Source organism: Thamnophis sirtalis, unplaced genomic scaffold (assembly GCF_051295495.1).
Source record: "Thamnophis sirtalis isolate CommonGarterSnake01/CBP01778 unplaced genomic scaffold, rThaSir2_p1.2 scaffold_13, whole genome shotgun sequence".
Classification (NCBI taxonomy): Eukaryota; Metazoa; Chordata; class Lepidosauria; order Squamata; family Natricidae; genus Thamnophis; species Thamnophis sirtalis.
Window position 1 is genome coordinate 5,551,703 of NW_028261393.1, and position 25,885 is coordinate 5,577,587.

Below are 25,885 nucleotides of genomic sequence, written 5' to 3' on the forward strand. Positions count from 1 at the left end.
ATACAACATCACCTATAAAGATGGCTTGAGCCTAACTTTACGGGAAATTTTTTCTCTGTGCTCTCGGTCATTTTACCTCCTGATGCTCCTGCTGGGTTGATTTCCCTGATGATACTCCCCTTTGCCTCTCTTATTCACTGTCATTACTTTTAAAGCCCTACATGGCTTAGGACCCGGATATCTGAGAGACCGCCTCCTGCCACATACCTCTCAACGACCAATAAGATCTCACAGGTTGGGCCTCCTCCGGGTGCCGTCGACCGGACAATGCCGGCTGGCGGCCCCTTGAGGGAGGGCCTTCTCTGTAGCTGCTCCGGCCCTATGGAACGATCTACCCGTAGAGATCCGGACGCTTCCAACTCTCTCGGCCTTCCGAAAAGCCACGAAAACCTGGCTGTTCCGGCAGGCCTGGGGCTGTTGAACAAGGTCCAGCCCCACTTAAACGGAATGTTTGGTGTGTTGTTTTTTAAATTGTATCTCTTCTTTATTTTTAATTTTAACTTTTATTTTTGTTTCTGTAAGCCGCCCAGAGTCCTATGGGATTGGGCGGTATATAAACCTATTAAATTGCTAAATTGCTAAATATATTTATTCATATCAAACCACAATCCTCCCTGACTCCACTTGGGACACCGGTGGCGCAATTCTCTGACACAGTGTTTCTCAACCTTGGCAACTTGAAGATGTCCGGACTTCAACTCCCAGAATTCCCCAGCCAGCGACTGCTGGCTGGGGAATTCTGGGAGTTGAAGTCTGGACATCTTCAAGTTGCCAAGGTTGAGAAACACTGCTCTGACAGACTTCCTGGATATTGGTGTTGATATAAAAGAGAACTTGTCATACCTGGGGTACCATGTTCTTGAAGGATTCCATAATCTTAGAGCTTTTGGCCTCTTGGTAGTAGGAGAAGCAGCCGGTGATGATAACGACAGCAGCCAAGACAATACCCAGGTACAGCTGTCCAAGCAGGAAAGGTTGGGTCATCAGAAGGTCCTTGAGATGACCCTTCTCCATTCCTCCCACAAGGACACCTTCCAATCAAGCCATCCCACCCAAACTCACGTTGTCTCTTGAGGGGTCATCTTCCGTGGCTGCCAGGATGCCGTAGGTGAGAAAGCAGAGTATGGCACCGATCCACAAGAGGATGGAGAAACCTCCGAAGAGCTGGCGACAAAACTTGACCCATTCCGGAGTGGTTGGGGGTGGGGTGAGAGCATTGGGGCCATCGCGGGCCAGGAACTCTTGGGCTTTGCTGTGGGTCAAACCCTGGTGGTCAGAGAGAAAGAGAAAGGAGGGGTGAAACCACGGGCTTGTTTGAGAAGCATCTGTGCATCCCTTCACCCTTTCGATGATTCTTTTTTCCCTGCGGAGCAAAATTCCAAATTATAAGGGATAACCACTTGTCTGAAATTATATAGGGCAGTGTTTCTCAACCTTGGCGACTTTAAGTCCTGTGGACTTCAACTCCCAGAATTCACGCTGGCTGGGGGATTCTGGGAGTTGAAGTCCAATGGACTTAAAGTCGCCAAGGTTGAGAAACACTGATATAGGGTCTCCTGAATGAGCAAGAGGTTGCAGTAGAAGACCTCCAGGGTCCCTGATTGAAACGTTTTTCAATCAACTTTTGGAAAAAGAATGTTCTTACGGCTACACATCACCCAACTCTGTATAATCCCCCCCTCCCATTCTCCCACAGTAGAAAGTGTGGCAGGCCTGAAATCCAAAATTACACAGGTGCCCCAAAAGTTCTCCATCTGCTGGTCAGCTGATTTCCTTCACCAGCGAGGTTATGGTGCTCTGGAGCCTCCAGGTAGATGTTCAACCTATCTCCAGTCCTTGAGGAAAAGAAGAGAAGTCCACCAGCCCTGAGTGGAAAGTCCTCACCTGCACACAATCTGTGTTGTATTTCCGGCAGACTTCCTCAATGGACATTTTGTGCTCCGTCTGAAACACATGGCAAAAAGGAGACACTTAGGAGGACCTTCTTCTATCTCCCTCCATCTTCATCATCTCCACCCAACCACCCAACGGCCATCATTGGATCAAGGTAGGTCATCACTCCCCGTTTCTTGTATCTCCACTCAACCACCCAATCATCTATGATGGATCAAGGTAGGTCATCACTCCCCATTTCTTGTATCTCCACTCAACCACCCAATCATCTATGATGGATCAAGGTAGGTCATCATTCCCCGTTTCTTGTAGCTCCACCCAACCACCCAATCACCTCTGATGGATCAAGGTAGGTCATCACTCCCCATTTCTTGTAGCTCCACTCAACCACCCAATCACCTCTGATGGATCAAGGTAGGTCATCATTCCCCGTTTCTTGTAGCTCCACTCAACCACCCAATCACCTCTGATGGATCAAGGTAGGTCATCATTCTCCGTTTCTTGTAGCTCCACTCAACCACCCAATCACCTCTGATGGATCAAGGTAGGTCATCACTCCCCGTTTGTTGTAGCTCCACCCAACCACACAATCACCTCTGATGGATCAAGGTAGGTCATCATTCCCCATTTCTTGTAGCTCCACTCAACCACCCAATCACCTCTGATGGATCAAGGTAGGTCATCATTCCCCGTTTCTTGTAGCTCCACTCAACCACCTAATCACCTCTGATGGATCAAGGTAGGTCATCACTCCCCGTTTCTTGTAGCTCCACTCAACCACCCAATCACCTCTGATGGATCAAGGTAGGTCATCATTCCCCGTTTCTTGTAGCTCCACTCAACCACCCAATCACCTCTGATGGATCAAGGTAGGTCATCACTCCCTGTTTCTTGTAGCTCCACTCAACCACCCAATCATCTCTGATGGATCAAGGTAGGTCATCACTCCCCGTTTCTTGTAGCTCCACTCAACCACCCAATCACCTCTGATGGATCAAGGTAGGTCATCACTCCCCATTTCTTGTAGCTCCACTCAACCACCCAATCTCCTCTGATGGATCAAGGTAGGTCATCACTCCCCGTTTCTTGTAGCTCCACTCAACCACCCAATCACCTCTGATGGATCAAGGTAGGTCATCACTCCCCGTTTCTTGTAGCTCCACTCAACCACCCAATCACCTCTGATGGATCAAGGTAGGTCATCACTCCCCGTTTCTTGTAGCTCCACTCAACCACCTAATCACCTCTGATGGATCAAGGTAGGTCATCACTCCCCGTTTCTTGTAGCTCCACTCAACCACCAATCACTTCTGATGGATCAAGATAGGTCATCACTCCCCATTTCTTGTAGCTCCACTCAACCACCCAATCACCTCTGATGGACCAAGATAGGTCATCACTCCTCGTTTCTTGTAGCTCCACTCAACCACCCAATCACCTCTGATGGATCAAGGTAGGTCATCACTCACCATCGCCACTTCCTTCTTGAGATCATCCAGATCCCGAACCTTCTGCTGAGCTTTGCTCTTCTTGGGTGAAGAACTGTCGTCATGTTTGTCTTGGGTGGTGGCCACACGATAACTGTCTGAGCGCCCGTACTGGGTGGAGAAGACCGGCAGAGACGTAAGAAAAGCATCGGAAAAAATTGCAACCTTTACCCAAATTGATTTTGCACCATGCCATATATAAGTGGTCCTCAACTTACAATCACGCCCAACATTTCTGTTGCTAAGTGAAACATTTGTGAAGTGTGTTTCGCCCCCATTTTGTTACCTTTCTCGTCGCGGTTGTTAAGTGAATCACCGCCACTGATAAAGTTAGTAACACACAGTTGCTGAGTGAATCTGGCATCGCATTGATTTTGCTTGTCAAAAGATCGTCAAAGGGGATCCCATGAGCTTGGGACACAGCAATGGTCATAAGTATGAGTCGGTTTCCAAGGGTCTGGATTTTGATCACATGATCAGGGGGAGGCTACAGAGGTTGCCAGGGTGAAAAAACAGCCATAAGTCACTTTCTTCCATGCCGTTGTAAGTTTGAATGGTCACTAAATGAATTGTTGTAAGTCGAGGACACCTGTTCTGAAATTAAGCCATTCTGAACAGGAAACAGAGAAAATGCAGGGTGGGTCAGTAAATGGGATGGGGGGATAATTTCCTGGGTGGATAATTTCCCAACAATTTGGATATGAAAGTATCTAGTGGTTTGGAAACCTTGATAGGTTTTAATTGACATCAATATGATTTAATTGACTATTTCTAATTTACAGATAGTTCTCAACTTATAATCATTCATTTAGTGACTGTTCAAATTTACAATAGTGCTGAAAAAGTGACTTACCAGTCCTCAAATTTACGACCATCGCAACAAACCCCATGGTTCTATGATCAAAATTTGGGTGTATTTACGATTCCAGGATCAAAAGATTGTTTTTGCAACCTTCCCAGCCGTTTTCCAACAAGGAAGGTCCATGGATGAAGACAGATTCACTTAATGACCACCTTTCATCTAACAACTGCAATGATTCACTTAACAACCGTGGCAAAACAATTGTAAAATCAGGCGTGACTCACTTAAGGAATTATCTTGCTCAGCAACGGAAATTTTGGTTCCCCACCGTGGTTGAGGACGGCCTGTGTATATGCTGGGTGCCTTTAGCTAAGGTATTCAGGTAAATGGCTTATAGCAGGAGTAAGTACCCCAAATTTTAGTCATTAAACACGGCTGGGAGACTAATTTTCAATTCACACAACACTCCAGGATAGGTTGTGATATTGTAGGAAAACACTGTCATTTTATCAGGTTGTGGATTCCTTGCTATCACATCGTTTACCTGTCTTATATTTTTTTTACGCAGAACCTGTTTCATGGACACAGATATTGTGTTTCATTAACCCCCCATTAAGGATTCAACTTGTTGTGTGAATCTTCCGTAGGCAGTTTCAGTCCAATGATAGCTGTCTTAGCATCCTAGCCTTGCCCTGTTCATCTCTTGATTCCTTCGAAGATTTGACCGATTCAAACTTTCAGAATTTTTGGCAAGCATTGCCACGTCTTTACAAAATGAACCTTAAATGGTTAAACAGTGCTTAAGGGTTACCCAGATTGAGAGAGGTTCAATCAATCAGTCCATGGATCTATTCTTAACCCTAACTAACAGGTTATGAAATCTCCTTGTTCAGGCACACAGGGTGAAAAAAGTGAATTTTCCTTGCCTTGCTTGTGAAAATCTCTAGATTTGGCTGACCACAATAGGAGCAGAGTTACATTTACAAGGCCCAGTGAGGCCATCTTTAGACTTAAAAAGGCATTATCTTGAAATATTATTATGTTCTAATTTTTTTTTTCATTTGAACTGGAAGAAATTCAAATGGATCTTACAGGGTAGTCTTAAGTAAGGCAATTCATCTCCGTTACATTCCTTTGCCTACGTTTAGCCTACCTTGCAAGGCTCCGCAGTTGAAATTACAGAGGGAAAATGTTCTGCTTTTTAGAAACTGGTCTTTTTGAGGACTTTTCACTGATAAGTGAATTTCAGAGGTAGCATCCTTTGTCACTGATACCCCTCTGGAACAAGTGAGGAATAGGACTAGCATGGTATTTCTCTACCATGTAACTTTTAAGATATGTGGACTTCAACTCCCAGAATTCCCCAGCCAGAAACTTTAAGATGTGTGGACTTCGACTCCCAGAATTCCCCCAGCCAGCAATTTTAAGATATGTGGGTTTCAACTGAATGCTGGCTAGGGAATTCTGGGAGTTGAAGTCCACACATCTTAAAGTTGCCAAGGTTGAGAAATAATGGATGGAACAAGAAAATATCAATTCAACTGCATCCTTAGCACCCTCTTAACACAACGTGCTCCACCCCGGCTGTTGTTGCAGGAAATAAATGGAAGAAAATGTTAGGCATTGCTTTCTGGAGGAATCAAAGGATTTAAGTCAGTGAAACAACCAACCAATAAATAATAAAGTCCATTTTTCTTTCCCCGGTGAGAAATTAAAAATTAAAAGGGCTTAAAAGTCCATATTCTGGGGATTGTTGCTGTTTGATCCTGATTTATGACCGTTTTTCACACTTACGACTGCTGCAACATCCCCCCCCCCCCGGTCTAAATTCAGATGTTTGGCAACTGACACATTTACGGCTGTTGCTATGATCCCATTTTGCAACCTTCCGACAAGCAAACTCAATGGGAGAGCCATATTCACTTAACAACGGTTGTTACTGACAACCACGGTAGTGATTCACTTAAGAACTGTGGCAAGGAAGCTCATAAGAGGGGGCAAAATTCACTGAGTAAACGTTTCACTTAGCAACCGGAAATTTTGGCCTCAACCGTGCTCGTGAGGACCACCTGAATTTTTGATTATTTGCAATGTTTACATGACTGCGACAGGAGGAGGAGGGGTGGGGAAATTAGCCCTTTATCTGACAGCTCTCTGAAATTTAATAATTTGTAAGTCATTTCACCGATCGTTTTTTGGATTAGATTCACCCAGGGCTCAATCAGCGAACAAAGGAAAATAATTATATCCCAGAGGATGGGGGGGGGGGGGAAACGGGTGAGCTATCTATCATCTGAAGGGAGCACCCTTCTGAAGCCGAGCCTGGCTGTCATCCACAAAAGAAAAAAAGATAAGATGGCATCAATAAACACGCGAGGAATATCCAAGGAGAAATCGAATGACCTTGCCATGTCCTTTCCCAACAGCCATCTTAAGCAGTATGTCCGGTCTATTGAAAAGAAGGACTAGGGGAGACATGATAGCAGTCTTCCAATATTTGAGGGGCTACCCCAAAGAAGAGGGGGGAGGTCAACCTATTCTCTCCAAAGCACCCGTAGGCAGGACAAGAAACAACGGATGGAAACTAATCAAGGAGAGAAGCAACTTGGAACTAAGGAGGAATTTCCTAACCGCAAGGACAATTAACCAGTGGAACGACTTGCCTCCAGAACATTGTGAATGCTCCATCACTGGAGGCTTTCAAGAAGAGATTGGACAGCCGTTTGTCTGAAATGGTCTAGGATTTCCTGCCTGAGCAGGGGGTTGGACTAGAAGACCTCCAAGGTCCCTTTCCCTTAACTCAGTTATTCTCTTATTCTCTCAAGCAGGCCTTACTGGTGGGGGGTGTCATTGGATGGACGAGCAGCAAAGGGAAAATGAAAACCCAAACCGCTTCCCTGTTTCTTAATTTCATCTCTGCCATGAGATAAATCCCTGTCAATTAAAACTTGGCTCCGGACATCCAAGCATCCTAATTTAACTCTCTCTTTAACCAGCAGAGTTACCCTTTTTTTATGAACCTACGCAGAATAGACACTGCTCACTTTGATGGTCACATTTCCCCCCCACCCCCACCCCGATAACCACCATTAAGAAGTGGATATCAAAAGCTAGGACGTTGTCACATGGCAGGGACCGCGAGTGGCCCAATCAACGCAGCCGCCGTGCAGAACGATCACCGTGAAAAGGGATGAAAGCCTCACATGCATCGTTAACAGCTCTCTTCATGTTTTGGTTTTTCCCCCCCTTCTTCCGTCCCATTACCAGGGGACAAAGTTTGGGCCCGAGAATTCAACCCCATTCTTAGTTTGTGATGGGGAGGGGGCGTCTTAACAGCATTATGGGCCCCTGTCAAAGCCCCGTGTACTGGGGGGCCCCCTACGACGACAGCTATTCACAGGAACACAAATGTAAACGGTGGATAAAATTAAACATGGGTTTATTTTATTGGCCCTTCCAACAAAACCGGTGTTGGCATGGGGCCCCTTAGCTTGTGGGGCCCATGGGCAACCCTTTGCATTAAGACAGCCCTGCTTGCAAACCTGGGTGGGGGCGCTGGAGGGGGGTGTCCCGTCCTGTGGCCCTTCCCAAGGCAGAGACGTTATCTCAACCTTGGCGCACCTGTCTAGGTGTGTTGTTTGTGTTCGATGCAGATAAATAAGAGCCCCCATCTTTTTTTCCCCTGCAAAGACATCTCCCCCCGCCCCCCCCCATTGTTGGAGGAAGAAGAAGAAGATATAAAATCTATAGCGAATGCGGAAGCGGGGGTGGATTTACTGCAGTGCAGAAGAGAGGCAAAAAGGCATCCGGAAGGGAGCCATTTTTTCCTTGGAGGCAATCGGAAAAAAAGGGGATGTGCCAAAGGCTCCGTTTTTAGCCAGAGCCGGTGCAGAGGGTGGGGGTGGGGGGGAGAAAGGATGTTGAGAGCAGGCTGTTTAGCTGAAGGGTCTGGGGAGGGGTGTCCTGCACTTCGCCTGGTGCTTTGGGAGAGGGGGCCCTTCGTTCTCAGCCGGGGCTGGCTGCTACCCCAAGATTCTGCGGTGCTGCAGAATCGGTAAGTTCCCTGGCATGGTGCCCACAGCTGCAGCAATTCCTGGACAACTGCAGCGGCCATGCCAAGGGGAAGAGGAGGGGCAGGAAGGGACCCCCCCCTTTTCCTTCAAAGGCCTGCCGACCTTTGGGGAAGCCATTGGAGGTCACCGTGACCCAGGGAAGAGGATACGGGGAAAGTGAACTGGGAAAACCAGAAATTCCCCCCTTTCTTCACACCTTCCAAAAGACACCTCCCTCCTCTCCCCCTCCCCCCCGAAAAAGACAAGAAAGCCAAATCCAGAACCTGAATTTCTCAGGAGCCAAGACAACAAGGAAAGAAGGCCCATTGGATGGGGGTGGTGGTGGAGGGGAGGGGGCGCCCTGCTTGCTCTCCACCCAAAGGGAATCCCCTTCCCTCGGCCCATGATGTCAATGGTCTATTTTTCTCCTCTACCTTCCCCATCCTCAAACAACACCCCCCACCACAAACCCATTTCTGCTGCAGAGGATTCTCTCTCCACAGCTGCAGGCTCCAAATATAGAAAGCAGAAATGGGGAGGGGGAGAGAGAGAGAGAAAGAGAGAGAGGAAAGGGGGAAGGGGTGGCATGCAGGAAGCTGGGAAGCCAATCCATCTCCTGCCCTTCATTCCTTCCTTGGAGGGGGGGGGGATATTAATCAGGGGAGGGGGAAGAAGACTCCAGCCACCTTAGAGCGACCTATGCATTTCCTTTCCTCACTTCCATCCTCCTCCCCCCCCCCTCCCCAACACTGCCACCATCTTTTTCTCTCTCCTTCCTACAAGGTTACAGCCACCGCTGTGTCCCTTCCTCCTCCGGATCAGACTGAAGGCAGATCAGCTGCTTTTCTGGACCCCGGCCATCTGTCTCTCTCTCTCTCTCCTCCTTCTCACCCCCTCCCCAAGCTACCCACACATATCTAGGGCAGGCAACCCCCTCCCCACCCTCTTCCCGTCCCTGTCCTTGCATTTTTTTTGTTCTAGTGCCCGTTGATTTGCCCCTGTCTTCTATTTCGGTCTGCGGGGAGAGGGGGGGGGTCCCTTTTTCCCACCGATGTTCCCCACCTGCCCTCTGGGAAGAAGAAGAACGGGGAGGGGAGGAGGGGTTGGGGAAATGGGAGGGGGTCGCGTGGTGCCCTGCCGGCTGTGGGGATCCCAGGGTTATTTGGGGGGGAGGGGAGGAGGGGGGAACAGCCGCCTTAGGCTGCGGCAGCCTCCGTGGAGGCCCCCCCTCCCCTCAGGACTGGCGTCCCTTTCTGAATACCAATGAAGGAGGAAGAGCGCCCCCTCCTCTGCGTTAATCCACTTCCCTTAAACCATTTCTCTCCCCATTTTTTTCCCTTTTTAAGGAAACCCCCCCTCCCCCCGTCTCTGTTCCTTCGTCTTCTCCATCTCCCTTCCACACCTTCCTCATTTTCTCCCTTTGCGAGACAGTGACTCATCTTTCTCCTTCGTTTGTTCAGCCTTTGCTGACACCTTTTGTCACTTTTGGGGGAAGAACCGGGACTAACCACAGCACCCCGCTACCTCCCTGCTGGGTTTTCAGCACCCATGCCTCTCCCTGCCCTGATTCCTAGGCAGCCCCCTTCTCCCACCCCCCAAATTTTAAAAAAAGGGTCTCATAAAGGAGAACGCGGGTCCTTGAGACCTTATCTGGGTCCATCCCTGTCACCCCAATAATGCACAGTCGTGTGTTCTGGCACACACACACACGCTCCCCCCACAGACGGATCTTAGGCAGCACATCACCTTCCCGAGGGGAAAGGGGGGGGAAGATATGAGAGGCCGGCTTAAAATAATTTCCAAACTGCCTGAAAGGGGGCCAAGACGCCCCCCACCCCCAGTCTGAAGCCAACGGGGAAGTCGAGGCCAATGGAAATGGCCTGGAATGCGTCATTCGTCCTCCTGCATTGTGGGTCAGGAGAGAGAGAGAGAGAGAGAGAGAGGTAGAGAGAGAGAGAGCAGAAGTGGGGAAATGGGGTGGGGGCCTTGTGGGGGCGGGGGGTCTCAGTAATGAAGGAAAACCAAAGCCCACCGTTCTCCATCAGGTGACTTCTGCACCCCTTGGATGACAAGCCCCCATCGTCCCCAACCAGCAGCCGCCGGCTCAGGATGATGGGATATCGTCTCCCAACTTCTCTGGAGGGTGCAGCAGAGAGGAAGGCTGACTCCCCGCTTCCCCCGCCTCCCAATACACAAGACACCTGTCGATCCAGAACGACGCGCGTTTCCCAGTGCAGAATCAGCAAGGTTATTCAGACGGACGCTCTGCGGACCGGTCTTACGGAGACGGACCCTCTAAAGGGACGTCCGGGCCCCGGGTTGGCCTCTCTGGGCAGGGGGCAAAGCCAGCTCACCCCCAACAGAGAAACAAAGGGCATCTCTGGGGGGGGGGGGAAGCAGCCCACCGGCAAAGCGGGGGAGAGGGCTAGAAAAAGCCGAGCGGGCGGGCCCCCTCTGCCTCTGGGGGTCTCGTCTGCAGGAGCCAGATGCGGATCCTGGAAGGAGGGTGGGGGGACGGGACGAGAGACTGCGACTTACCCCCATCTTGGCGGCTTTGGCGTCTCAACCTGGGTGAGCCAGGCTCCCTCGGGGAAAGCAACGCCCGGCAGGCAAGCGGATGGCCGGATGGATGGAAGAGGGAAGAGCCGGGAGCCAGAGAGCGAGAGAGACAGACAAGGGGGAGGGAGGGAGCTGCCCGGCGCCCCCAGCCAGGGATGCTGTGCCCACGGCTGCCAGGCACGGAAGGACGGGACGCAGCGGACTCCTGGCGCTGCTGTCTGAACCAGGGCAGGCTGGCTAGCCAATCAGCGGGCGCTCCCCCCCTCCCCGGCCCACCGCTAAGCCCCGCCCCTTTTACTGCAGAATTCACCTTGCCCGGGGGGAGGAGGGAAGGAGCCGGGGATCCCCCAGCTTGACTGAGGCAGCCTGGCTAAGCCCCCCCCCCTCCCCTCCTCTGCCCCCAATGCCAAGCATAGAAGATAGTGCAGATGGTGAATGCATCATTATAATATAACAATGGTCTATGGTCCTAGCCTCCGGGATGCCCTTCAGACCAGTGCCCGCTCCCCACGCCCACCTCTTCTGGGTGCACCCCTGCAGGCAGACCACCTCAAGACCGAAAGGATCTTCCTTTCTCATCCCTACGGAAAAATACACCCGCAAACTCACTCCCCATGTTCTCTGCACCAGGCCACGATCCACAAAGTGGGGTTAAACGCACAACCCCCCGAAGCCACACTGACCCCAGTCTGCAGTAGATTCTCCACAGCGCAAAGCAAGGACATTCTTAAAACAACATATTGGCTGCATTCACACAACCCTTGCTGTATTTAATCAAGTCCATTTCGGATCTCAGGGGTCAACTGGGGTGGTGGTGTGCTGTTTCATCCTTAGTTTGGTTTGTGGTCCAATATGTGATCAGCTCAGTGTGATTCAGGATGCTACCCTAGGCAGAGACTGGGTTAATTCAGGCTGAAGGTGTTGTGGGAATGCAGCTGTTAACCCAGGCATTAATGTAGCTACAGACAACCGCCAAATATAAACCAGCACAATGGAAGGATAATAGGGTTTGCCAATCAAATAACTCTTCTTCAAAGCTTCGTTTCTGAGCTTTGCACTTTAAAAAAACTCATGGAACAAATGAGAAACAATCCTCTATTACAGAACATCTGCGACTCATATTACACTCCGATTCAGTCTTTCTCAAGAGCGCTCAATATATTTTCAGCTTTGTTGGAGAACAAAAACATGATAACTAGAGAGGCAAGATTCAGCCAGAAGCTAACCTTAACCAGAAGCAAGAAAAAAGAGGAGTAAAATATATGACAATTGGTGGTCCCAAATCTCAGCTTCAGATGGCTACTTTCACAAGGTGCTTCTCAACTCCAGCAGCTTTAAGATGTGTGGACTTCAACTCCCAGGATTCTGGCTGGGGAATTCTGGGAGTTGAAGTCCACAAGTTTCAAAGTCGCCAGGTTTGAAAATGACTGCACTAGTTTGTTCCTATAAATAAAATAAAAGGGGGTGGGAATCTAATAACATGGGTACCAACAAGAAGTTATGCACTGTTGACCTCCACAAATGCAGATATGACTAAATGCTGGCTGAGGTTCATACAAACACCTACGGTGATTATTAAATGTACCAATTATCTGATTTGTCCAGGAATTCATAAACTAGCCAAATCGTCTCTGTTCATGCAATATACAGGACACAAGCTAACTTAATTTCCAAATATTTTGTTGCAACTGCCAGAGTTCAGAAGAATCGTACAGTGTAAAAACAGGGATGGCCTACCTTGGCCAGTTCAAAAGCTGTAGACTTCAACTCCCAGAATTCCCCAGCCAGCATGGCTGGCTAGGGAATTGTGGGAGCTAAAGTCCATAAATCTTAAACTTTAAAATCTGCGGACTTCAACTCCCAGCATTCCCCAACCAGCCACAAGCTAACAATTCCCAAATATTTGGTTGCTACTGCAAGAGTTCAGAAGAATCTTATAGTGTAAAACAGAGATGTCATACCTTGGCCAGTTCAAGGGCTGAGGACTTCAACTCCCAGAATTCCCCAGCCAGCCATGCTTGCTGGGGAATTCTGGGAGCTGAAGTCCACAAGTCTTAAACTTCAAAACCTGTGTCCACAGGTCCACAAGTCATGTCGAGGTGGCGCAGTGGTTAGAGTGCAGTACTGCTGGCCACTTCAGCTGACTGTTATCTGCAGTTCAGCGGTTTCTAATCTCACCGGCTCAAGGTTGACTCAGCCTTCCATCCTTCCGAGGTGGGTGAAATGAGGACCCAGACTGTGGGGGCGATATGCTGACTCTGTAAACCGCTTAGAGAGGACTGAAAGTCCTATGAAGCAATATATAAGTCTAACTGCTATGCTGGCAGGGAAATTGTGGGAGCTGAAATCCAAAAGCCTTAAATTTGCCAAAGTTGGACACTCCCTGGTTTAAAATGTGTAAAATGTGAAGTTGCCATTTCATATTTTCTCTTGGCCTTTTTGAATTTTGTTATTGAGCAAAGCGGCAAAACAGGATTTTAGAACCAATCAATTCAGGAAAAAAGTATATTTACGAGAAACGGACAGATACGGGAGACATCTGTCTTTGCAAAGGGATGTTTGGCTGCATTTTGCGCCTTTTTAAGTGTTCTTTGGCCCAGCCACACAGGAAGGGACCAAAGAGGGACTAAAGAAATGTAAGTGGGTATACCGGGTACGGGCTCTGGGAAGTTGGAAGGGGGGAAGGGAGGTGGGGTCATAGGGGGGAGGGGGGGAGGGGGAAATATAGTTTGTGCCAGTTTTTAAAACAACATGAATGCACTTGTATACTGTTGCCTTTTTTTTCCTTTAATTTCTAGTATAAAATAAGAAGACTGAATATATCGATGAATAGTAGAAATACACCGAAGTGAGGAGCAGAGGGAAAGAAGAGGGAGGGGCAGAGAGGGAGTGAGAGAGGTATGGAAGGAGGGTGAGATGGAAGGGAGGGGAGAAAGGAGTGTTAGAGGGGAGGGGAAGTAGGGGAGGGGAATGTTGGAGGGGAGAAAGGAAAGTTGGAGGGGGGAGAAAGAAAGGGTGTATGGAGGGTTGAAGCGCTATATTGGTTTTGTATTTTGGGGAATACAAGAGGGTTGTGTTTATTGCTCAATGTTACATGGCCTCAATCAGGCACAGTATATATGTGAATGTATGAAATGAAAATGAAAAAATGAAATAAAACATTTGAACATCAAAAAAAAAAAAAAGAAATGTAAGTGGGGAGTTTTCAGCTTGATGTATTTAAGAGACTATCGCCTTCTCCTCCACCCCCAACCCAATCTGCAGAATTCGGTGTGACTTTTTGAAGAGTTGCACTACAAAGCAATTGATTGGTGCAGGTACAGGTACATATGTGCTAGTCGTTCCCGACTCTAGGGGGTGGTGCTCATCTCCGTTTCAAAGCCGAAGAGCCAGCGTTGCCCGAAGACGTCTCCGTGGTCATGTGGCCGGCATGACTCAACCGCCGAAGGCGCACGGAACGCTGTTCCCTTCCCACCAAAGGTGGTTCCTATTTTTCTCCTTGCATTTTTTATGTGCTTTCAAACTGCTAGGTTGGCAGAAGCTGGGACAAGTCACGGGAGCTCACTCTGTTATGTGGCGCTCGGGATTCGAACTGCCGAATTGCCGACCTTTCTGATTGACCAGCTCAGCCACTGAGCCACCACATCCCTGGCTCATGTCACAGGTAGTCCTCAACTTACAACAGTTCGTTTAACGACTGAAGTTTCGATAACACTGAAAAAAGTGAGCTATGGCTGTTTTTCATATAACTATTTTTATCATCATTGCAGCATCCCCATGGTCACATGATCCAGATCCAGATGCTTTGGCAACTGACTCATATTTATGACGGTTGCAGTGTCCTGGGGTCATGGGATCCCCTTCTGTGACCTCTGATAAGCAAAAGTCAATGAGGAGGCCAGATCCACTTAAAAAACTGTTTTATCAGCTGCAGTGATTCACTTAACAACTGTAGCACAAAAAGTTGTAAAACGGGGCCAAACTTGCTTAACAGCCGTCTTGCTTAGCAATGGAAATTTTGGACTCAATTGTGGTCATAAGTCGAGGACTACCTGTACCTCCAACCCAAAGAGTCATCCTGTTTTCCATCTCTAAGCCCCATTCCCCATCTCCCCATCCCTACCCCAGTCTCCGAGATGAAGGCTACTTGCCAGAATTCGGAGCGTTTAGGCCTTAGTACCAATTTTTAGCCTCCTTCATCCTTCTTCCGATCTCCATGGCAACTAGATGGGGGGAGGCCATGTGACTCAGAGTCACTGTGGCAACCAGAAAGAAGGGGTTTCCACAGCAGCAAGGGGGAAAGGAAGAGAATATGGGCTTTAAGAAGGATTTGTCCTACTTCTCAATGCCTGTTAGTCCAGCCCAACTGAGATGGAGGAGGCGATATTCATTCTGGGCATCTCAGTGGCTGCAAAATGCTTCTTGAGCAAAGTCGTAGTAGGAGAACATCTCTTTCCCCCATCAATACTACAAGAGCTATTAATTGATTGAGAGACTAAGATTCACCCAGGGACAGAAGGAGAAATTCACCACATTTTTCACCAGTTCCTTCCAAAGCTGGCCTCCTCCACATCACTGGGCCTACATCTCCTATTATCTCATACAAGGGAAACTATAAGTTCCAGGAGGCATACTAGGTGCCTCTGTGGAAAAGCTTACAGTCCTGGTTTTGGAGAAGAGGTGACTGCTGGTAAAACTTAAACTTAACCAAGGAAGAAAGTAAAGGGAGGGAAGGCCAGACTTGATCAGGCTTTGCTATTCTTATAGCCCAGTGTTTCTCAACCTTGGCAACTTGAAGATGTCTGGACTTCAACTCCCAGAATTCCCCAGCCAGCGAATGCTGGCTGGGGAATTCTGGGAGTTGAAGTCCGGACATCTTCAAGTTGCCAAGGTTGAAAAACACTGTTATAGCCTATATGAGAGCTGTGATGGCACAGTGGTTAGATGCAGTACTGCAGGCTAACTCTGCCGACTGCCATCAGTTCGAAATACCAGCTCAAGGTTGACTCAGTCTTCCATCCTTCTGAGGTCGGTCAAATGAGGACACCCAGATTGTTGGAGGCAAGATGCTCACTCTGTAAACCGCTTAGAGTGGGCTGTAAAACACTATGAAGCGGTATATAAGTCTAATTGCTATTGCTAGATCATTAAGAGTTCTAATTTTTTTTAAAAATCATGATTGTTTCCTGACCTGGCCTATGTTTAAGGGCTGACAGCATCTGCCTTCCCCACTGTCAATATCACTGACCTGTTTATTCAGTAACACAACCAAATTACTTCCAAGAAGCAAAGATTGTTGCGTCAGTGAAGAGAGGGAATAATGTAACACTGACCAAGTCGTTCACGAAAAGAAAGACTAGGAGGGACATGATAGCAATGTTCCAGTATTGGAGGGGCTGCCACAAAGAAGGGGGGTGATCAACCGATTCTCCAACGCACCTGAAATCAGGACAAGAAGCAACGGATGGAAAGTAATCAAGGAGATTATCACCAACAAGATTGGCTAAAATGTACCCAAACATGAAGCCGACCTGCTGGAAGTGTAAAAAAAATACAAGGGACTTATTATCACATATGTGGACCTGCCCGGAAACACAAAAATATTGGACAAAAATTTGGAAATGTGTGCAAGAAATTACAGGAGAACAGATAAAATAGAAACCCGAAATCTTTCTACTGGGAATAATCAAAGGGAAATATACAAAGAAAATTAAGTACATATTAACACATCTGCTAACTACAGCTAGAATAGCATTTGCCCAATGCTGGAAACAAAATAATACCCCTTCGGACGAATCAGTGATTAAAAAAATTTTTTGGATTGTGCAGAGATGGACAAATTAACACTGAAATTAAAAGACAAAGAAGAGTCGGAATATTATGAAATTTGGAACAATTGGTACAAATGGCTGCAAAACAAGAATAAAATTAATTAAGCCAAAAACAATATATATAAATATAGATAGAACTGTGTATAAAGGTGTGTAAATATAGAAGCGAAATATTATATACATGTACAGGTATGATGACGTAACAATGTTGATGTAATGACTGTAAGGTGTTGTAGAAGGGAAAAAATAATAATAAAAATCTGCAAAAAAAAAAAAGAAGAAAGTAATCAAGGAGAGAAGCAACTTAGAACTAAGGAGAAATTTCCTGACAGTGAGAACAATTAACCAGTGGAACTACTTGCCTCCAGAAGTTGTAAATGCTCCAACACTGGAAGTTTTAAAGAAGACGTTGGACAAGAGATTGATGAAAAATGGACGCCTCCAATTTTTTATCTGGGTTACATGTCGCTTGGAACCTTGACACAATTTGTCTGAAATGGTATATAGGGTTTCTTGCCTGAGCAGGGGGTTAGACTACAACAGTGGTGAGTTTCAAAAAAATTTCGAACCTACTCTGTGGGTGTGGCCTCCTTTGTGGGAGTGGCTTGCTGGCCATGTGACCTGGTGGGAGTGGCTTGCTGGGCCATGTGTTTTCTTTCTCTCTCTCTCCTCTCTCTCTCTCTCTCTCTCTCTCTTTCCTTCCTTTTGTCTCTCTGTCCCTTTTTCCTTTTTTTCTTTCATCTCTCTCTCACTTTTTCTTTCTTTCTTTCTTTCTTCTTTCTTTCTTTCTTCCTTTCTTTCTCTTTCTCTCTCTGTGTGAGTCTGTGTGTGTGTGTATGTGAGTGGTGGGTTTCAAAAAATTTGAACCTCTTCTGTAGATGTGGCCTGCTTTCCGGGTCCACTGGTGGAACCTCTTCTAACCAGTTCGGTAGATTTGACGAACCGGTTCTACCAAACTGGTGAGAACTGGCAGGAACCCACCTCTGGACTACAAGACCTCCAAGGCCCCTTCCAGCTCTATTCTGATGAATTAATAGTGCCAGGTTCTGGGCGTTCCTATATATGCCGGATAATCCTTTTTGTTTCTGCTCCTCGGAAGAAGAAGAAAAGATCAAGTCATTCATAGCCTCCTGCCTACATTACCATGGCCAAGAGAATCATTTTGCAATCCGGTTTCATTGACATTAGGGCTCCTTCGCTTCTACCGGCAAATCCCTTCCTCGGCGCTGACTAATTTCTAGCCACAGACAGGCTCCCTTTTATCTGTTATTTATTCATTAGAGAAAAGTGCATAGGGCATAATTCAGGGGGAGGGTGATCTGGGAGGCTCATTTCCCCTTTTGTTCCTCCCAATCCCAGTTCCTGCCAACCATTTCCCAGCACAGGGTTCTCCGGGGGACGAAGGCGCCCAAAAAGCCCTTCCTGCAGGCTGATTCGCCACTGCTTGCAGGCCGTGGTGCTGAAGGGACAGCTCTCGGCTTTCATCTATTCCGGCTTGGAGGCGAAGGGGGAGTTTTTAAACGGGGCGGGTCGCCTCGTTCCGTGCGGCTTTTTCTGTTCTTTCTGCAACAGCGACGGGAGGTTCTCGGTTTCTCTAGCCGATCCATCTTCTGCAACCACCTGTTCTTCATATCGAGAGGAAGCTTCGCTTAGCCGGCTTTGGGCTTTGAGCAGCTGTCATTCGTAGATGTGATTTCTCCCGGGAATTAAAATGTGAAGAAGCAGCGGGGAGACAAGGCTAAGGAGGATAGCCGGGTCCCTATCAAATTTGAAATAGTGCATTTTGTGTAATAATAATAATAATAATAATTAATAATAATAATAATAATAATAATAATAATAATAATAATAAAAAAAAAAAAAAAAACCTGTTCGGAAGCAAGCATGCATAAAAAGGCCTTAAAGCAGTGTTTCTCAACCTTGGCAACTTGAAGACGTCTGGACTTCAACTCCCAGAATTCCCCAGCCAGCGAATGCTGGCTGGGGAATTCTGGGAGTTGAAGTCCAGACGTCTTCAAGTTGCCAAGGTTGAGAAACACTGCCTTAAAGCATTTTTTTTCATCCTCAGCAAGTTTAAGATGGGTGGACTTCAACTCCCAGAATTCCCCAGCCAGTAAAGCCAGCAAAATGTTTGTCCATAAGCAACTGGAAAATCATTGCACACAATTTACCAAGGAGGAGGAGGAGGAGGAAGGAGGAGGAGGAGGAGGAGGAGGAGGAGGAGGAGGAGGAGGAGGAATAATCAGAATTGAGCTGGAAGGGACCTTAGAGGGCTTGTAGTCCACCCCCTGCTCAAGCAGGAGATACCATTTCAGACAAGTGACTGTCCAGTCTCTTCTTAACAACCTCCAGTGATGAAGCATCCACAACTTCTGGTGGCAAGCTGTTCCACTGGTTAATTGTCCTCACTGCTAGGAAGTTTCTCCTTCATTAAAGGTTGCTTCTCTTCTGGATTAGGTTCCATCCATTGTTTCTTGTCCTGCCCCCCCCCCCCTGCTTTGGAAAATAAAATGACTCCCTCTTCTTTGTGGTAGCCTCTCAAATACTAGAATGCTGCTATCATGTCACCCCTGGTCCTTCTTTTCTCTAGATTGGCCCACAAAACACAGGAGGAGGGGGGGAGGAGGAGGAGGAAGGAGGAGGAGGAGGAGGAGGAGGAGGAGAAAGAGGAGGAGGAGGAGAATGAGAAGGAGGAGGAGAAAGAGGAGGAGGAGGAAAAAGAGGAGGAGGAGGAGGAGGAGAAAGAGGAGGAGGAGGAGAAAGAGGAGGAGGAGGAGGAGAAGGAGAAAGAGGAGGAGGAGGAGGAGGAGAAAGAGGAGGAGGAGGAGAAAGAGGAGGAGGAGGAGGAGGAGGAGAGAAAGAGGAGGAGGAGGAGGAGAAAGAGGAGGAGGAGGAGAAAGAGGAGGAGGAGGAGGAGGAGAAGGAGAGGAAGAGGAGGAGGAGGAGAAAGAGGAGGAGGAGGAGAAGAGGAGGAGGAGGAGGAGGAGGAGGAGGAGGAGGAGGAGGAGGAGGAGGAGGAGGAGGAGGAGGAGGAGGAGGAGGAGGAAAGGACCAAATTACAGCCAGGGTCACCTTGATACAAGAGGGCCTGGCTACATCCAGAGGCATTTCAACCTTCACACATTCCTGCTCAGGGGAGTGACTGAGGAGCCTGGGAGAACAGCCGCAGAGCTGCCTTCTCCTCTGCAGAGGCTGTTTCTGCATTCGGTCATATTGCCCTGAGTGGTGAGAAGCAATGACAGGAAGGTGGGAATATCATCTCTTAGCGCTCCCTCCCTCTCCCCTTTCTCTCCCTCCCTCCTTACCTTCTCCTTCTCCCTTTCTTCCCTCCCTCCCCCCTCTTCTCTCCCTCCCTCCTTCCCTTGTCTCCCTCTCCTTCTCCCTTTCTCTCCCTCCCTCTCCTTCTCCCACTTTCTCTCCCTCCCTCCCCCTCTTTCTCTCCCTCCCTCCCTTCTCTCCCTCTCCTTCTGCCTTTCTCTCCCTCCCTACCCCCTTTCTCTCCCTCCCTCCTTCCCTTCCCCACCCTCTCCTTCTCCCACTTTCTCTCCCTCCCTCCCCCCTCTTTCTCTCCCTCCTTCCTTCCCTTCTCTCCCTCTCCTTCTCCCTTTCTCTCAATCCCTCTCCTTCTCCCACTTCTCTCCCTCCCTCTTCTCCCTCCCTCTCCCTCCCTCTTCTTCTCCCTCTCTCCCCCACCCTCCCTCTCTTCCTCTCCCTCCCTCTCTCCCTGCCTTCTTCTCCCTCTCTTTCCCTCCCTCCTTCTCCCCTCTCTCATTCTCTCTCTCTCCCTCCCTCCATCTCTATCTCTCTCCCCCCCTCCCTCCCTCTCTCTCTCCCTCCTGCTCCAATTTCTTCTAATTAATTGCTGCCCCTAGCAGAAAACCCATCCAGACATTCACCTGGCCTAAGATCCCTTCCTAACTCCCACCCGGCTTCATTTGGAGAGCACCAAGAAAGAATGTCCCCCCCCCCCCTTCTTTTTTTGCAGCTGGCAGAGAGGTAGCCCTTGCTGAGGCCGGAATGGGGAGATTTTGCCTTGTCAGAAAGCCCAGGTGGCTTCCGAGAGCAAAATCCACGCTAAAGATGCGGTGTTTCGTCTCCAGGGAGATCAAAGGCTGCTTCGTGAAGAGGGAGGAACCAAATGAGGATGCAGGGAAGTGGTTGCGGGCTCTGGAATCGGGGGGGGGGGTTCTCAAGCCCCTTCCTCTTTCTCAGAGAGTCGCCTGCCCAATTGGGTGCATTGGGGGGCCTTGCCAGCTTATTCTGCTCCAAAGACATGCTAGGTCAGTGTTTCTCAACCTTGGCCACTTGAAGATGTCCGGACTTCAACTCCCAGAATTCCCCAGCCAGCGAATGCTGGCTGGGGAATTCTGGGAGTTGAAGTCCGGACATCTTCAAGTGGCCAAGGTTGAGAAACACTGTGCTAGGTAAACACAGAGGTATTAAAAAACAGGCTGAAGGGTGATCTTTAGCAAAGTGGGGTGTACAGTGGTCTTCGACTTACGACAGTTCATTTAGTGACAACGGAACTGAAAAATGTAAGTCGGGGGCATTTTTTTCACGCTTAGCGACCATTGAAGCAACCCCATGGTCCCATGATCCACATTTGGCCACTTGGCAACTGACTCACACTTACGGCCGTTTGCCGTGTCCCAAGGTCACGTGATCCCCCCTTGGCAACCTTCGGGCAAGCAAAGTCAATCCCGGTTCACTTAACAGCCGGGTTACTAACCGAACGGCTGCAGGGACTGACTTAACAAGCAAGAAAAACTATAAGATGGGGGGGCAAGACTCGCTTAATAAATGTTCTCACTTAACAACAGGAATGTTGGGAATAGTTGTGGTCGCCAATCGAGGACTACCTGTATTTACCCCCCCTCCATTTCGGTGGGGAGCCTTGTTTTCAATCCCAGGGTGCCCCTTGTGTCCCCCTCCACTCTTCTTCCTCGATCTCGGTTCTTCTTCCTTCAACCTTGATTCGTCCTTCAGTGTTTCTGGTGGTTGTAGAAACAACAGAAGCAAACTGATGGGATTGGGGTGGGGGTTAAACAGCCGGGATCCCAGCTCTTCTTGGCTGAAGGGAAAGAAGGTTGTGGCCATCCCAAGGATATGCAATCCGGCTTGATCCGGTCTCCTCCTTTTGCAAACTCCCGGCCCAAAGATCCCTCCAGCCCAGCTCCCGCTCCCTCTCGCTCTGATCAGCTCTAGCAATGGGATGGAATTGGTGAGATGCCATCTTGCGATAAGCAAGTTTTTTTTTATTTTTCTTTCTCTCTCTTGCGTTGGTTCTGCATTTTCCTGAGATGCAGAAGGTATGCAGGCAAATATTCAATTGAGGAAGGCAAGAAAAAGCAGGTTTCTTTCTCCTTCCTTCCTCCTTTCCTTCTTTCCTTCCTTCCTTCTTTTATCCCTTTCCTTTTTTCTTTTTTCTCTTTTCCTTCCTTCCTTCCTTCTTTTGTTCTTTTTCTTTCTTTCCTTCCTCCCTTCCACCTTTTTCTTTTTCCTTCCTTCCTCTTTCTCTTTCTTTTCTTTCTTTCTTTTTTCTTTTTCTTTCTTTCCTTCCTCCCTTCCACCTTTTTCTTTTTCCTTCCTTCCTTTCTCTTTCTTTTTTTCTTTTCTTTTTTCTTTTTCCTTCTTTCCTTCCTTCCTTCTTTCATTCATTTGTTCTTTAGTTCTTTCTTCTCTCTCTCTCTGATCCCCTTTTGCGACCTTTTGACAAGCAGTCAATGGGGAAGCCAGATTCACTTAACAACCACGTCACTAACTTAACAATGCCGTGTTTCACTTAACAACAGTGGCCAGAAAGATCGTAAAATGGGGCAAAACTCATTTAACAAACGTCTCACTTAGCAACGTAAATGTTGGGCTCAGTTGTCATAAGTCAAGGACCCCCTGTGTTTTAAAAGGTCAATATGCTGATTTTCGGGATGAAAAACCCTGATAAAGGGAGAGACGTTAGCGTTTAAATCAGCGGAGTCCAACCTTGGCAACTTAAAGACCTGTGGACCTCCGTGACCCGTCAAAACCGCGTTCCACAAAAGCGCGGTCGACGAAATCGCGTATGTGACGTCATCACAATGCAACGAAAATGATCGAAAAATTGAAATAAAAATTAAATTACAGCAAGCGGATTCACATAAAGGTAAGGGTTAGGTTAAGGGTTAGGGTTAGGGTTAGAGCGTTAGCGTTACGTTTAGCGTTAGGTTAAGGGTTAGTGTTAGGTTTTTCGTTAGGTTAAGGGTTAGGTTTAGGGTTAGGTTAAGGGTTAGGTTTAGGGTTAGGTTAAGGGTTAGGTTAAGGGTTAGGTTTGGGGGGGTTAGGGTAAGGTTTTCGCTTTATTTTTACATTTTTCGATCTTTTTCGTCGCGCTGTGATGACGTCACATACGCGCTTTCGTCGACCGCGATTTTGTCGTCTGCGGTTTTGTGGTGGAACCGTGGACTTCAACTCCCAGAATCCCCTGGGTTGAAGTGACTCACAGACGGGAAACAGGATGTCTCCCCTCCAAAGAGTTGACCATCCAGGTTGATCATCCCCCAATGCCAGCAAAGAAGACTTAACATGACTCTTTCCATTCCTCCTTTGCTTCGCTCAGAATAATGGAAAAAAAACATGCCTTAGGATGGATTCTCCATTTTATAGAATTAAACGCTCCACATATGCTTTGCAGAATTAAAACTGAGGCCTCAGGCTTCCTTCTAATCTGCACCCAGCTGTCCTAGATCATGTTAATGATACCAGGCAGAGCATCACAGATTACCAGGAAGGGAAACGGGGTTGGGGTTGGGGAGAACCCATCCTGGGAACTGAATGCAGGAAATAGGTTGGGGAAACTGGCCATTAGGACAGACTGGGATGGCCTGGATTCTAGGAATAGCGATTTTAATGTCCCAAAGGAAGAGCCGCTATATATTTATTTATTAATTAGCCATTGGGCCAAATCATCGTGGCACGACAAAACCGCGCTCGACTAAAGCGCGCCTGATTAAACTGCGTCGCTGACGTCATCAGCAGGGCGACAACAGCGAGCGCGGAGAAAGAAGGGCGCTTTAAATAGCGCTTTGAAAGCAAGCCGATTCAAGTTAAGGTAAGGGTTAGGTTTAGGGTTAGGTTTAGGTTTAGGTTTAGGGTTAGGGTTAGGGTTAGGGTTAGGTTAAGGGTTAGGGTTAGGTTTAGGTTTAGGGTTAGGTTAAGGGTTAGGGTTAGGTTTAGCGTTAGGTTAAGGGTTAGCTTTAGGGTTAGGTTAAGGGTTAGGGTTAGGGTTAGATTAAGGGTTAGGATTAGGGTTAGGGTTAGATTAAGGGTTAGAGTTAGGGTTAGGGTTAGGGTTAGGATTAGGGTTAGGGTTAGGTTAAGGGTTAGGTTTAAGGTTAGGTTTAGGATTAGGTTTAGGGGGGTTAAGCTTAGGTTTAGGGGTTAATTTTAGGGTTTAGCGTTTACAGCGTGCTTTTTTCTCCGTGCTGTTGTCGCGCTGTGATGACGTCAGCTACGCGGTTTCGTCGAGCGCCCTTTAGTCGAACGCGGTTTTGTGGTGGAACCCAAATCATAGCGCAGAGTTCCAGAAACAAATTATTACTGAAATTTGATAAAAGGCAATTTAAAATGGAATTGGATAAAATACAATTTGAAACAGACTTGGAATGAAGTACGATTTAAAATGAAATTGGAATATAAATATAATCTAAGTGGAAAATGGAATAAAAGCTTCTTGGATGAGAAGCAAAACGTCTTCAAAGAAAAACCAGTAAGGTTCAGTTGCCTCTTGGGGGAAAAAAGCACCTTTGGGACAACCGTTAACCTGGATGACTGAGAAGCGCCATAGACATTCACTTAACAAATGTATCACTGCACGAGTCAAAAAGAGGGCTGTGAAAATATCTACAGACCCTTCACATCCTGGACGTACAATTGTTTCAACTCCTACCCTCAAAATGACGCTATAGGGCACTGCACACCAAGACAACTAGACACAAGGAGAGTTTTTTCCCCAGACGCCGCCCCTCTGCTAAACAACTAATGCCCACAAGACTGTCAAATTATCTACTAAGTCTGTATTAGTATTCTTCTTCTCACCCTTCCTATTACCAATCTCCTCCCATTTATGACTATAATCTTGTTCCTTACATCTTTACAATTTATATTGTTTTATTTGTTTCCTAGTATGATTTGATTGCTTCTTAGTAACCTATGGCTATCACTAAGAGTTGTATCTTATGATTCTTGATGAATGTATTCTATTTTATTTTTCTTTATGTACACGGAGAGCATATGCACCAAAGAAACATTCCTTGTCCAATCACACTTGGCCAATAAAGAATTCTATTCTATTCTATTCTATTCTATTCTATTCTATTCCATTCTTATTCTATTCTTATTCTATTCTATTCTATTCCATTCTTATTCTATTCTATTCTTATTCTATTCCATTCTATTCCATTATTCTATTCTATTCCATTCCATTCCACTCCACTCCATTCTTTTTCTATTCCATTCCATTCCATTCCATTATTCTATTCTATTCTATTCTATTCCACTCCACTCCACTCCACTCAGCTCCACTCCTATCTTATTTCATTCCATTCCATTCCATTATTCTATTCCATTCCAATCCATTCCATTCCATTATTCTATTCTATTCTATTCTATTCCATTCCATTCCATTCCATTCCACTCCACTCCGTTCCATTCTTGTTCTGTTCTGTTCTGTTCTGTTCTGTTCTATTCAATTCGATTCGATTTGATTCCATTCCATTCCATCCCATTCCATTCTATTCCATTCTATTCCATTCTATTCCATTCTATTCCATTCTATTCCATTCTATTATTCTATTCTATTCTATTCCACTCCACTCCACTCCACTCAGCTCCACTCCTATCTTATTCCATTCCATTCCATTCCATTCCATTATTCGATTCCATTCCATTCCATTATCCTATTCTATTCTATTCTATTCTATTCCATTCCACTCCACTCCGTTCCATTCTTGTTCTGTTCTGTTCTGTTCTGTTCTGTTCTGTTCTGTTCTGTTCTGTTCTGTTCGATTCGATTCCATTCCATTCCATTCCATTCCATTCTATTCCATTCCATTCTATTCCATTCTATTATTCTATTCTATTCTATTCTATTCTACTCTATTCTATTCTATTCTATTCCACTCCGTTCCATTCTTCTTCTGTTCTGTTCTGTTCCGTTCCGTTCCATTATTCTATTCTATTCTATTCTATTCTATTCTATTCTATTCTAAAAAACAAAGTTTTGGCCTC

At 47.1% G+C, this 25,885-nt stretch overlaps 1 protein-coding gene across 2 annotated transcripts in view; it reads right to left on the reverse strand.

The window, feature by feature from the left end:
- The window catches only part of ATP1A3 (ATPase Na+/K+ transporting subunit alpha 3), a 69,175-nt gene that overhangs the window by 36,650 nt on the left and 6,640 nt on the right, over positions 1 to 25,885 (reverse strand). Inside the window, exons 1-5 of one of the 2 annotated variants that reach the window (XM_087727488.1) lie at positions 10,773 to 10,911; positions 3,363 to 3,491; positions 1,885 to 1,944; positions 1,063 to 1,266; positions 844 to 957 (exon numbers count right to left, since the gene is read on the reverse strand). In XM_087727488.1, the coding sequence (XP_087583614.1) occupies positions 844 to 957; positions 1,063 to 1,266; positions 1,885 to 1,944; positions 3,363 to 3,491; positions 10,773 to 10,778 (513 nt within the window). In that variant the 5' untranslated portion in view covers positions 10,779 to 10,911. Of the gene's footprint in view, positions 1 to 843; positions 958 to 1,062; positions 1,267 to 1,884; positions 1,945 to 3,362; positions 3,492 to 10,772; positions 10,912 to 25,885 lie in introns of those variants that run through there. The other variant, XM_087727489.1, reaches the window with a different exon arrangement.